Genomic DNA, 13,513 nt, shown 5'->3' on the forward strand with positions numbered 1-13,513 from the left:
AGTGTTATATCAGAGGAGTCTTTCACTTGCACTTTAGAGTCTGTGTGTGTGTATGTATGGCTGACATAAGTAAGCAGCAGCAGGACATAACATCCTATTAAGATTTGAATATATAGTCTGTAGGTTCTGCTTTAAAATACAGGTTGCACTCATCTATTACACAGTTACTGAGCAAACAAATACCTGTTGTAAGTGTCAGGGCATGTCCCTCTGGTGCATTTTAATTCATAGGGTCAAGTCAAAAACCTCCTGATTATGGATGCTTTCTCCCATTTACTACTAATATTTCAACAAATCAGTACAAATGAAGCAGCAACCAAGGCTGTCCATATATTACTTCCAAGCCACTCACCATTTACAATACAACTTACAGCCTGTAAAGTATCCATATAAAATCAATTTTACCTCGAGAGTCTCACTTCTACTGCTTTTAAAATTTTCCTCAAATCATCTGTGACCTCTTCCTCAACTGCTGCACTGCAACTCTTGTCCCTCAAACTCCTTGCACACGACCAACTTTCTTCTGCTGCTGCCGCTTTTTCATACACTGTCTCAGCCCCTCAAAGAGGCAACGACGGAGGCCCAAACGTAACAGCCGAGAGAAGAGGGGAAAACGGAGCAATTGAGGAAGAAATAGCAGCAAACAGGGCAGTGCCAAGACCAGCCCAAAGCCTTTTATGCCACACCTCATTTTTAAATAACATCAGGATACTACTCTAGTGAGGCACCCGTGTGCTAGGAAGTGAGATAACTTTTATCAATAAAACATGAAAGATCTGTACGCTGAATGACCTGCAAATTAGATTTATAGTTACATACAAGACTAACTGCAATATAACTATCAGCTAATTTATAGACAAGTCTGTTCTTCAGCTACAAGGATACATTCATACCTATACATTGTTTCTCTGTACATAATCCTAGAGGTATACATATAACGCTTTCTCTGTGTGACAGCAATTGGCATTTACTTGCTTCTTCTTCATACTTTCTCATTACCAAATCAAAGTGCTAATTCAATTCACTTAAGTTGCGCTTTTATGCGGACATGTTTTACACTGTAGTGCTTTCAGGAGCTCATGCATTTGAACTCAGGTTTAAGTACAGAACACTATTAAAACTATTCATTGCCAAATATCCTTGTGCCTCTGTATTGGAAGGACTATGCCGAACGTTAATGAAAATAGCATCTCCAAACCACGATTATAAGGCATTCCCAGAAAAGATAGAGGAAGTTTTAGCTACAATGAAAACATATTCTCTTGCTAATTGACTGCAAGTTAATATGTAGCAATGCAGTAGGTAATATCTACAGGGTACAAAGGCAGCAGCTGTAAAAAAAAGCATTTAAGTTAATTCAGAACACTTCAGCAACAAACTGTGTCTTTGAAGAGGTCTTTCTTCATTTAGGAAAAACTAAAAAGAACAATCAAAAAATAAACTATTTGAAAGGAGCTGGTTTAAACAGCTGAATATGGAAGGGATGCCACAATTGCTAAAATTGGTTAATCTAGCTAAACACGGTTAATCTAGCACAAAGTAGAAAGTTGGTATTTTTGCTTCAATCCATGCACTCAGTATTAGCAGAGGAGAAAAGACAATACAGAAAACTTCTGAGGAAGTTTCTCATCTGCTTTTTAATGGAAAAAAGTGATAGCCTAGGAAATATAATAATATATAAACGCTAATCCTTGTCTTAAAGAAAATTAAGCGCATTACCAGAGCAACATCTTACACATATTGCAGAAGTTATCATACAGGTCAATTACAAAACATTCTGTATTTACTTCACTTCTGAAAGACCAGGAAAGACAGGCAGAGCATATATTAAAAATGTATGTTCGTGTACCACTCCTTAGTCATCTACTCAGCCCCACAGGGTACTCACTCTCCAAACTCCAAAGAGATATTGCCAGATGGCATGCGAAGTGGCTCATTTGCCAGTCATGTCATTTTCTGAAAGTTCAGTCACAAAATGCAAGGCACCAAGGAGTACCCAACAGCATTTTCTGCATATGTGGGAGCTAATGGAGAAGACACACTCTTACCTGCTGTTTGAAGCATAACGTTACCAGAGGAGGGAGATGATGCCCTGCAGAAGCACCTCAAACTGTCCTTGGCTGGGATTCTCCTGCAGTAGTACCCTGAGAATTTGCCACATGCTCCATTTAAGCTATGAACTATGTACCAGGAATGAATTTTTCAATCACATTTTTAAGACCCTAATTTCCAGGAAAAAAAAAAATTAAAAAAAAATCCTTGCCTTACATTCAGGCCATTGAAGTATATCAGGAAATCCAGTTACTAGAGCACGATACAGCTGCAGAACTGGAGGATTCTTGGAAAAGCACAGCTTAAATTAACCTCTGTATTTTACACCTATTTGCCTATAGGTCTCATCACATGAATCAGTCAGCCTTACTTACAACTCAGAAAGCCACTATTTGGAAAACTCTCAAAGCTAGGTACACAAAATATAAATATATACACCATCGGTCAGGAGAGATCAATAACATAATTCAATAATAAAATTATTTAACATTTTCTTGTTTGCACCAAGGTTTTATTCAATTCCAGCATGAAGTTTTATAATGCTTGCTGTAAAAATAACTTTCCGTATTTATCCTTGTTTTGGAGTCTCATTTATCATGCTTTGAAGTAACTGAAAGCTCTGGCAATTAATAAGCTTCCCTTCATAAAAAAAACTGAGGAATCTGTTTTCAACTCAGGAGAAGAAGCCAAGAGATTTCCCTCTTGTAGTCTTCTATGTAAAGAAATTTAACTACACTTGTGAGCTCAGAAGAAAAGTCTGAAGAAGAGATTGCTATCATCAAATATTAACAGAAATTGCAAATAATTCCATTCAATACACGAAGCTTTCTTTCTAGAAAGAATGCAAAGGAACATTTTCACTTTACTTTTTATCTACATGGTATTTTCTTGCAGAAAAAAAACAAAGATTTAAAATGCAATGCTGTCTCCTCTATATCACCACTTGAAAAGAAAGTGGAAAAAAACCCCAAAGTTACAGAAGGAAGTAGTAGATGAAGAAACCTAACAATTGAGATGTTGGCAGGTTTATCTACATAAGTGCTATAGTGCTATCTAGATGAACATATAAACTGCAGTTCTAAACATCTCACACTTCAGTTTATACAATGCACATAACAATATCTATCTTACCAACCAATCTTACTGTTCAAAAACCATAGCGGATATGTAGGAACTTCCAATGTAATGAGATTAACAAGTCTGACACAAATATAAAAAGAAATTTTGTGCCTTTATTGGAATGGTGTTAGGCTTTAAATACACCAATTTTGATAACCTGATTATTTGGTTTTAATTAGAAATGACACTACAGAACTGCAATACTGGTCCAACAGTCTTGTCTTTACTTTTTTTTTTTTTTTAAAGCAAGAGATAGAATGAAAATGCACCGAGTAATCAGAAAGCACTAGCAGGCATTGGTTAATCCAAGATACTAGCTTCTCAGTTCCAAAAGCACTCGTATTGTATGGAACCCAGGATTTAGATTGGTCACAATTTGCAAGAACTAGTTGCATGAGTCATATGACTTGTTTTTAAATTTACTTTTAAGTTGGTGACTGGTAATTTTTTTTCCTCAAATATTAGTTTCTTTAATTCATATTTTTCCTCAAAGTATAAAAAAGTATGAAATATAAACAAGCTCCTGCATTGCACCCATGAAAGGGTGCAACTGAAGCGTTAGAGAGCTGACTATCTACACATCGCCAAATCCCATCAAATCTTGGATAATTCATTAATATACAAAATATCAGGGCACAGAAAGAACTAAAATCCACTTTTTTGTTTTGTTACGCACAGGTTCAAATAACCAATCTAAAGAAAAAACAATCATTTTGGCTTTCCACTACATCCGCATGTTGAGACACTTATTAAAATAATCCTGTTTAATTGTGTTTGGTCTTTTTCTTATTGTCAAGTCATGTTTGTTATCTTAATACCGGCCATCAGACAAACAAGTAATCAGAAAGATTCCTTCTTCTCCCCACCTCCCTAACCCTGACCCCTCCAAGGTCAGCTTTAAGACATGACCCCAAACACAGGGTTGTGACGACAGATGCTAGGACCAATCTCTTCATAATCTTTTTTGGTATGGCATACTTGGTAGAACTCAGGCTGTAAAAGGAAAGAGAAAATAAGTTAGTCAGTGCTGTGCGTACCTTGTTTTAACAATATAAACATTTCTGTTGCAAACAGGGAAAAAAAAAAAAATAGATAATTCGGAAACCCTGAAATCAGTATTACATCATAGCTAAACACTGATGCAAACAACATATATTGCCACAAAACCAAAATGCTACATTTGAAGATTCTCACACAGAAAAGTGTAATTCCACTTTCATTTGCCTATTTAAGTTTTTAAAGTCTAATGGAAAAAACTCAAAGCGGGGGGATATATTTTATGTCTGAGGGCTGTCGGAGATTCTCCAACTGCATTTAAAGCAAAGGAGAGAAGAAAACTCCAAAAGCATACTCAGAAGGACTAAAACACATTCAACTTTATAGCCAACTTACTGTGGAAGCCAGCATTGATCCTCCAAACCAAACAGCGTATCTTTGCATATGGTGTGTAATGACTTGAACATCAATAGGCTTAGGCTATTAAAAAAAAAAGAGAGAGAGAGAAAGAGAGAGAGAAGAATACATTAAAATTCACTTTTGCTGGTGACATTAAGTGTATATTCCAAGCCTTATTTTCATAATTTAATATTTTCTTAAATGTCAGATACGCAAATACACACTTTTACTACCAAATTTTTACTTGTACAGAGCAGACTGAGAAATAAGTGATTAATCAGCAAGTAAGAGCTACCTATTTGAGCAGGTATTAAAAGGATAAACTTGCATTCAAGTCACTTTTCTCCCAAGAGCTCCCCTACCCTATTTTCCAATTATCCACCTTCAATTTTCTGCTGAGTTTCTTGAGGAACTGTTTACATAACTGTAAGAACAGACGCACACTTAGCCCTTTCCAAATTTAACATGTTTTTAAATTTCACAATAAAGCATTAGTTGCAGATCAATTGAGAATTTAGCTAGAATCAATACAGCCACAGTTTTGCTTTTCCAAACTACAATGTTCATTCTAGTTAGCCCCTTTCCTTCTTTATCCACACAAGCCTTCATTCCTACCAACCGGAGTGGTTACAAAAGGCTATATCCTAACTTGTGCTTATCAAAAGTGGCAGGGTATATAACAGAGTTTCAGCAAGAAATAATTCATCTGTGCAGTACAGCCTGCTCAAACATATTAAATAATTTGAATCAATCACTTACATTACATCTGCAAAATTCAAGACAGTGATTACTTCCAGTATCTAGTACTCTTAAGAAGGAAGAATCACAGATTTCCTTATTCATACCTTATTTTCTTACTAAATGGTAAGGGACTATCTAGTAAGGAGAACTGAGACTAAACAACATTATTTGAACCAGGGAACTGTATACAACTTTGAAATTTCAGAGTTATCAGCATGACATACTATGAGAATTGTTTGAGCTACCTAGATTATCATGTAAAAATAAATGAGGAAATCACTTCAGTCTTGCCTTAAAAGAAAACCACAACATGAAAGACATCAGCAGAGATGTTACACATACAGTCTCAAAAAAAAAAAAATCCACAAAAATTAGATCAGAGGTCAAAAGTAGAAAGAACATAACGATCATGCAGTTCAGTGAAAATCTGAAGTGATTTCATAGGATAATTCACATTATTCAGTTTTATATCCAGCTAGGTCTTTAAAACCTCCAAGGATGGAGACTGCACAACCTCTCTGGGCAACCTGTTCAAATGCTTGATAATTCCCATGGTGAAATGTTTTTCCTTATATCCAGGCTGAATCTCTCTTGTTTCAATTTATATCCACTGATTCTCATGCTCCACTATGCACACAGTGAAGGGTCTGGTTCCATCTTCTCAAAAACCTCCCCCGAGGTAGCAGGGCTGTTATTAGATCCCCCCAAAGCCTTCTCTTCTCTAAACAAGCCCAGTTCCCTCAGCCTCTCCTTACAGGGCAAGTGCTCCCATCCCCTGCCTATTTGGTGGCTCAATACTGAACTTGTTCTAACTTACCAACATCTTTTTGAAGGAAAAAACAAAAAACAAACAAAAAATCCCCCTGAAACTGATGATTTGCAACTAATTCTTTCTTTTTTTCTCCCCCCATAAAAGAAAAAAAAATAGAGATTCACCAACTGTTTTTACATCATAAGTGTAAGTCCTATCCTTTTATTAGGTAAGATTTTTGTGGTTCATATCAATAATAGTGGATCAGCAGCACAAGAGCATATTTGGGGACAGAGTATGGTAGCATCCTACAATGAAAGCACTATATAACGTCTTCCACAACTAGTCTTCAGTTCACCACAATATATGAATCTCTGTAAAGCTTCTAGAACTTTGTTTGAAACTTCATTTTCATTTAAAAAACAATGTCACTGCAATATGTTATTTTCACATTTTCCAATTAATAAGGCAGGGAATAATGCTTATTAAGTGCATTGGCTACAAGAACTCACCTTCAGTCTGCCACCACTAAGTTCTTCACTAAGTTTCAGTCTGGCATCAACAGTCCTTTTTAAGTCTCGCTGTAAACGGCGACCAAAGTCCCTGAACATGGTTGAGCCTCCAGAGAGGACAATATTCTGTTTTGAATATGTACATATATTAAAAAAAAGTTAAAATTAATTACCAGTCAATTCTTGTTGACAGCTACTGTCAAAGGCAATAGCTACTCATATCAGTAGCAGCATGATGGCACCTTCCAATTTTAAAATAGTCTAGGACACACATTTATTGCTCCCAATACCATGCCTCTTTAAAAGACATCAAGGCAGTTACAAAAATTATTAATCATTTCTGGAAATGTAGGTTTCCAACCTTATCCAGTTCTTAAATTCTAAATATAAATCTTAAAATTACAGTTAACAGGTATGTTTTTACTGTAAGTTTTAAATTATCTAAAAGTGACAGATTATGAATTCACAAAGAAGTTGTCACATTAAAATTGACTGTGCTTTAAAAACCATTTACATCTTACTACATCCCCCTCCTTTCACTCAGATTTATCCCTTTTCCTTTTCTTTCTTTTAAATAGAATCCGAGTAATGAAACACCACATTCTGAAAAAAACATACATGAACAACATAAAGCCTTTTGCATATTGGACTCATTTCCAGAAAAACAGCTGGTGAAGGCTTCTGCTTTTAAAGTTCTTTTGTTTTTTAAACTGAATTTCCAATATCTATTTCAAAATAAAGCAGAATCCTTCTAAAACAAGTATTTAAAAAATATATAACATTATAACTACTGACCTTATACAGAGGACGTCTAACATCAATGGGACAATTCTGAATAACTTCATCTACTACTTCTGAGATTGGTTGCGTAAAGTCAGGATTAGCAAACTAAAATCAAGAACAAAAACAGAAAAGTCAAAATGCTGGGACAAAAAAGAGAGGGGGAAGAGAAGGAACTTTCCTATTGTGCTAGAGATGTAGCAAAAAGTAACAATGGAAATAGATATGTTAGATATTTTTGCTGCCATTTAGAAAAGTTTGAAAGGATAATACACCTAAAGTATCTATTTTGCCAGCTATTCTTATAGGCTTCGTTAACTGTAACGGATCAAAGAATACACACCCTATTCAGATGCTGAGCACTGCAGCAAAACAGTCTAACATAACATAAAGGAAAAGGTGTGACATCAGAATGTAGAGGGATTCCAAAAAAAAAAAAAAAAAAAATCCCATTTACTTTTTCTCAACATTGAAGACAAGAGTAAGACCAACTGTACAAAGAGGCAAGAGGACAGCATATTTAGAAACTTGACATTTAAACAGACAAGTAGAAACAGGAAATAATTTGGTGAGACCTAGAAATTTATTTAAAAAAAAAAAAAAAGGCAAGAAGAAAATATGCTTTAAGTAATCCATTTAAGAGTTCCAAATATCATGCTGTGTTTAGTTATAAATTTGTATGCATATTATCAACAATCAAGAATTGAAAACACACTGACTTATAACAATAGCTGGCATTTATTTGTAAACAGAGAGAAATTTAAATCAGGATAGCTATTTCTTCAGCAAGTTACAAATACAATTTGTTACCATTAAAATGTACCTAAAACAAAAAGTGAAAACATTCAAATCAACTTACCTCAGGATGAAAGAAAATCTCTGGCCCCAGGAATCTCTCATAGCCAACATCAATGGTAAATTCTTTCTTTGAGATAGCATTAATTCCAGTATACTGTTTAATCCACTTCGTACCATCTGTGTCATACTTGTTAAATTCTTTTACTAAGTCAGGGCAAACATAACTAAAGCGTTCCTGAAAATTAAATATGTGTAGTTATAAGTATCTTCTTAAGTATAGCAGAAAACATGGTATGAACTTTAAAACTGTGTAGTAATTTGAATCTTTAAGAATAAAAGTTTGAAATTGGCAGATACAGAATAGGCCTCAAAAATGGTTGAGCTGACATTTACCATATACTGTTAAATAATGGCTCTGCTACTACACGTCATTTCTGTGCAGCATTGAAAGCAGCACATCTTGCTGGGCTAAATTGTTTTTCTTCTGTTTTTTCCTCTAAGGTTCTATGGTAATGAGAAATGAGTTCTAAAGTATATTGAAGAATTGCCATAGAAACAGGGTTTAAGTGTACTTTAAGCTGAATACCTTTTAGAATAGCTTTGTACTACAAAAAAAAAAAGTAGCAACATTCAGAAAAAATAAAAGAGTAATTATAACTCTTTACATTACACATCCCACCAAGAATGTTTCCTACCAAATATAATGAAAATAATAATAATGTGGCGAGGGGTGGGGGAGGAAATAAGGGAAGGTTGAAATTCTAGGCTAATATAAGCGTAACCCAACAGTATAGCTTAAAAATATAAATGTCAACATTTTTATATTATTTAGAAACAAAACAACATTACTTAGAAAGGTAACGATTTTAAGAGATTACTGTATTTTAGAAACAAAGTTCTACTCTAAGACAACCTAAACATTTGCAACATTCATGTTACCTTCACTGCTTTAGCTGTTTCCAAGGATTGCTCAGGAGGAATTCCTACTTCTCGCTCTCTCAGCAACTGCTGAATGAAGTATGTTATATCTCGCCCTGCAATTGGAATGTGTTTGATACAGCTGCCAATCACGTATCCTTCAGCCTGTAAGTAAAAGTAATTGGGAGAAAGACATTGGCAGGAATTTCATTCAGCACAACTCAGAAGGGAGGAAGAGAAAGACCCAGAGCCTGTAAACTCTTACCCACTACCCATGACTGCGAGGTTGAAGCGTTTGAGGACTGGCTCATTGAACTGCCACAACTCCAATTCATCAATAGCCTTATTCTACTTGTTAAAGTGTTTCTCAGTAGTATGTCTGCTAGTACAACTATAAGGCTGTTCCTGCTGTTACTTTCTTCCACCCTTCTTTTTTGTGGCCTTGCATTCGGTTCACGATTCTTACAAGGTTAAAAAGACCAGAAAGGTCACTAGTACGTAACGCAGACAAAGAACCAGCTCACTAGTCTTTGGACCTTATTTTCTTTTTTAAATGAGGTTACTCCTAACAAAATGGTCAAGGAACTTTGTATCATGCAATATTATTTTAGAATAAATGATGTGGTTCCACAGTAACAGCCACTTATGACTTTACAATCCATATGAACCAAAATTTATTTTCTGAAAGCCGGGAGAAAATGCATTACTTCAGCACATAAACCAAAACGGCTTAGAACATCAGACTGGCCCATACTCATCTGTCGGTCTTGTAAGTCATACTCATCTCAGCGGCCAGAATCTGGGCAACTAAAAGCATCTGCTCTAAATGCAGAAACCAAGAGTGTTCAAGACTGGCATCCAACCTCACCAGATCAGCTATGACATCCAAACAGATGAATCCAGATACTGCACTAATGCTTAAAATTCCCTATGTACCTTACATATGTATAAAGTAGTTTTTTCCTAACATAGAAAATAGTTCACAAAGTCATAAAAAATTACTATAGTCAGTTTCATTATAGAGATAAGTGTTTGTTAATTCCTCTTTATCTACTTTATAAGAATTAAAGTGGCATACTATTGTGGTTAACTTGTTCAACATGTAGAAAAACCTCCAAAAAAAAAAAAAAAAAAATCAAGGGAATGTTACTCTAACAGATGAGCTTAATGCTTCAAGTGATATAAAATAAACACTCGTTACTCAATTTTAAAAAATTACACATACAGGAAAAGTTCGATTGTTTTAAATAGCAATTTGAACCACTAAGTACAACTAGAAAAACCCCATAGTTTAATTTTACAAGGTTCAAAATTTCAACCTTTTACCAAGTCTTAATTAAAAGGAAAAAAGCCATCTCAGATGAACAGCCACTATGTTTCACCAAGATTAGCAGGAAACTGCCACATTATAACATAGTTTTGATCATCAATGCTACTATTTGGTATAATAAATCAATAAAAAATTGAGGTCACTGTGGCATAATAAAGCTTTATATAGTTTTTAATCTGTAAAAACTGCAGTCTAACTTGGGTCTTTGAGGAGAAAAATGCATCTGGTCCCTAGCTGTGCATTATTTTCATCAAGGAAGGATGGACAGAAAGACATATTTCCAACTACTCGGAATAAGAACACTATTAAATGTTTCATTTGTAAGATTTTAACTATATAGCTTTGTAAATGGGAACTCTTAAATACAGAGAAAACAGTAATTTTATAATTAAAATGCAAATGTAAATGTGAATTATTTAATAGTGTACTTTTTGCTTTCAGGCTCCTGTTATATTGGAACAGATATTCAACATTATTAACGTTATTTTTTTTGAGTCAGGTAGAAATTTTTTTTTGCTTGCATCACTGATGCACGATAGTCTACTACTAAACATTGAGCACAGATAGAAGGAAACCCTAAACAACGCAAGTGTCTGAGGGCAGATGTATTTTATTTTATACATGAATTAAACAGTAATTCCCAAACTTTTGGGGCTGACCGTTATAAAGAGCATATTCACTCTTCTTGGCAAAACAAACTGAAAACACTATAAGGCAATATAATTTCCTGGATTACTTAGCTTGGCCTTGCAAATCATGTCTTTTAAGAATCACGGGAAGACAATATGCCAACCTCAGCATGCAGAGGAGTTCATCAAGAGTCTCTGTCCTACGAAACAAACAGAGAGCAACCACACACCCAACCCTGAAAACTACCCGACATTTTTGGTGATTCCTAGCTATATTCAGTCAGAGAACACCCTTATACAAAGCAACCATACCTCCACAGAAACGTAAACTTCAGAGAAGTTACAGGACAAACTGTCCTCCAGTTAAGGTGTTTCTGTAGTTTTGATGTGTACTTACCACAGGAATAACGTGAGTGACACCATCCCCACTGTCTATAACTGTGCCAGTCAGTGTCCGTTCTCCTACCTGTCTTGACGTCCAAGAGGCGGCTAAGGCAAGGACGGCCTTGCAAAAGAACACACGCAAAGAAGAGTCTTACCAGCAGCACTGGACTGCACATCCCACCTTCCACTACCACCCCCAACAGCATCTGAACAGACAACATTTTAAGTCCAATTAAATTCAAATATAATCCCAACATCTGGACTTTTTTAAACTGTATACACACAGAAATTAATACGTCATGAACGGAATGCTCTTTTCCTAATCAGAAAAAAAGCAAAGTTCAGTGTAAAAAGAAAAAAACACTACCATGCACAATAGATTATACTTATTATACAAATGTACTGACAAGAGGATTATTTAATTGATATTGCTATTATATTGATAACAGAATTATTAACTACAACAGATTATTGTTACAAGTAAAGATACCAAAACCACTGGAGCTTACTAGCATTCAATCTCCTTTTACAGATAAAATCCAGTTATAAAAACTAAGCAGAACATCCTGTAACCTGACAGTGCTGTAAAAGCAATCGCTAAGTACATTAGCTGAGGATACAAGCGCTACACCTTTTACCCAATGCAAAACTCGGCTGCCATCCAAGCATTCTTCCAGCATCAGAAATAAAACTGAATTGCAAGCTGTTCTGACAGTTTGATAGCATCAAATTACAAAGGAAAGACCAACATGAAAGTTCTATGAAGGATTAGCATTAAACCTATTTTCATACTGAGGGGGAAAAAAAAAAAAAACTAAAAAAACCCCACTCTTTGGCACTTCCCATGTAACAATAGAGGAAAAAAAGACATTATGACAAATATCACCTTTTGGACATAGTATACATTTTTTATTAAACCTTGGTAAACAGATAGGAAATAAGACACATACACAAGTTACCTTGAAGAATAATCTTTCCCTGCAGAAATTAGGTAAGGATGAGGGGGCTGCATTTGCAGAGGGAAGGGCAGGGGGAAACACTATCACCAAATAAGAAAAATCTTAAGAGAAATCTGAGGGCATTCTCTCATGGGATCCAGTAAATCAGTATTCTAGGTATTGGTTAGTATTTTATTTTGCATTAATACTTTCACCTTTTATCCAAATCACAACAAATATCCCGTGGAAATCTGATTCTGGGCTATTCTGGAAATTATGAATAAATATTATCACAAAGTATATTATACTCTTAAAACTAGAGTTCCATGAAAACAAATGTTTTCTTAAACTAAAAAGATTTAAGCGTATCACAAGAAATACCTTTTTCTTAAATCCTGTTTACAAAAAAGTTTAAAATTTGCTTCCAATTTCATTACCTGTTGAAAAACACCTGTTGTCAGAATTATCCTCTTAAAGGTTGCTTATGAAAAGCATTTGCAATTCACTCGTGGTAATTTATGGCATGGAAACTGATTGAGTAGTATTACATGTATGCACACAACAGCTTACAAAAAAGGCTACATAAACGTAGCTTCTGGTTCCTGATGCTTTCTAGCCCTGTTCAACCAACCATCTCTTGTCTTACTTCATAGTGAGAGGAATTCAGTTCCTGGCCTAGCACCATTATTGCAGTGTTTTGTATTCATAAGGCCACAGATTTTATACACTACCGTTTAGTGTTCTTTTATATACACAGCTGAAGAACAGAAGTTAGATAACACGCTATCAAGGTAACACACATCAATCATCTAGTGGTGAAACTGCTGACTGAAAATTCATAAAAGTATTCCGAACATAGTGATGTTTGAGCATATGAGTGTATGAGTAAACATAGTTTTCATACTGAAATTTTTCTCCCTTGAGTTTTAGCTCAACATGTAGCCCTACTTTCAACAGTCCTACTCTTACCTGAACAGCAATATACAGCCCTGGAACATTGAAAGACTCGAACATGATTTCAGCAGTATATTCCCTATTTTCTGGGGTATTTAATGGAGGTTCAGTCTGTCGGACAAAAAACAAAACTTTGCTCACATTCAAACCAAACATTTGACATTTCTCAAAAATTACCAAGAAATAAATTCTGAAAAATGAGTCATTTAGTG

At 35.1% G+C, this 13,513-nt stretch overlaps 1 protein-coding gene across 1 annotated transcript in view; it reads right to left on the reverse strand.

Moving 5' to 3' along the window:
• Positions 1–3,264: 3,264 nt before the first annotated feature.
• ACTR3 (actin related protein 3) overlaps positions 3,265–13,513 on the reverse strand; it is a 35,017-nt gene continuing 24,768 nt past the window's right edge. The window contains exons 5-12 of the mRNA XM_067299349.1: positions 13,317–13,412; positions 11,423–11,530; positions 9,088–9,231; positions 8,210–8,383; positions 7,366–7,458; positions 6,571–6,696; positions 4,564–4,647; positions 3,265–4,164 (exon numbers count right to left, since the gene is read on the reverse strand). Coding sequence (XP_067155450.1) covers positions 4,069–4,164; positions 4,564–4,647; positions 6,571–6,696; positions 7,366–7,458; positions 8,210–8,383; positions 9,088–9,231; positions 11,423–11,530; positions 13,317–13,412 — 921 coding nt within the window. The 3' untranslated portion in view covers positions 3,265–4,068. The remainder of the gene's footprint in view (positions 4,165–4,563; positions 4,648–6,570; positions 6,697–7,365; positions 7,459–8,209; positions 8,384–9,087; positions 9,232–11,422; positions 11,531–13,316; positions 13,413–13,513) is intronic.

This window comes from Apteryx mantelli, chromosome 6 (genome assembly GCF_036417845.1).
Source record: "Apteryx mantelli isolate bAptMan1 chromosome 6, bAptMan1.hap1, whole genome shotgun sequence".
NCBI classification, from domain to species: Eukaryota; Metazoa; Chordata; class Aves; order Apterygiformes; family Apterygidae; genus Apteryx; species Apteryx mantelli.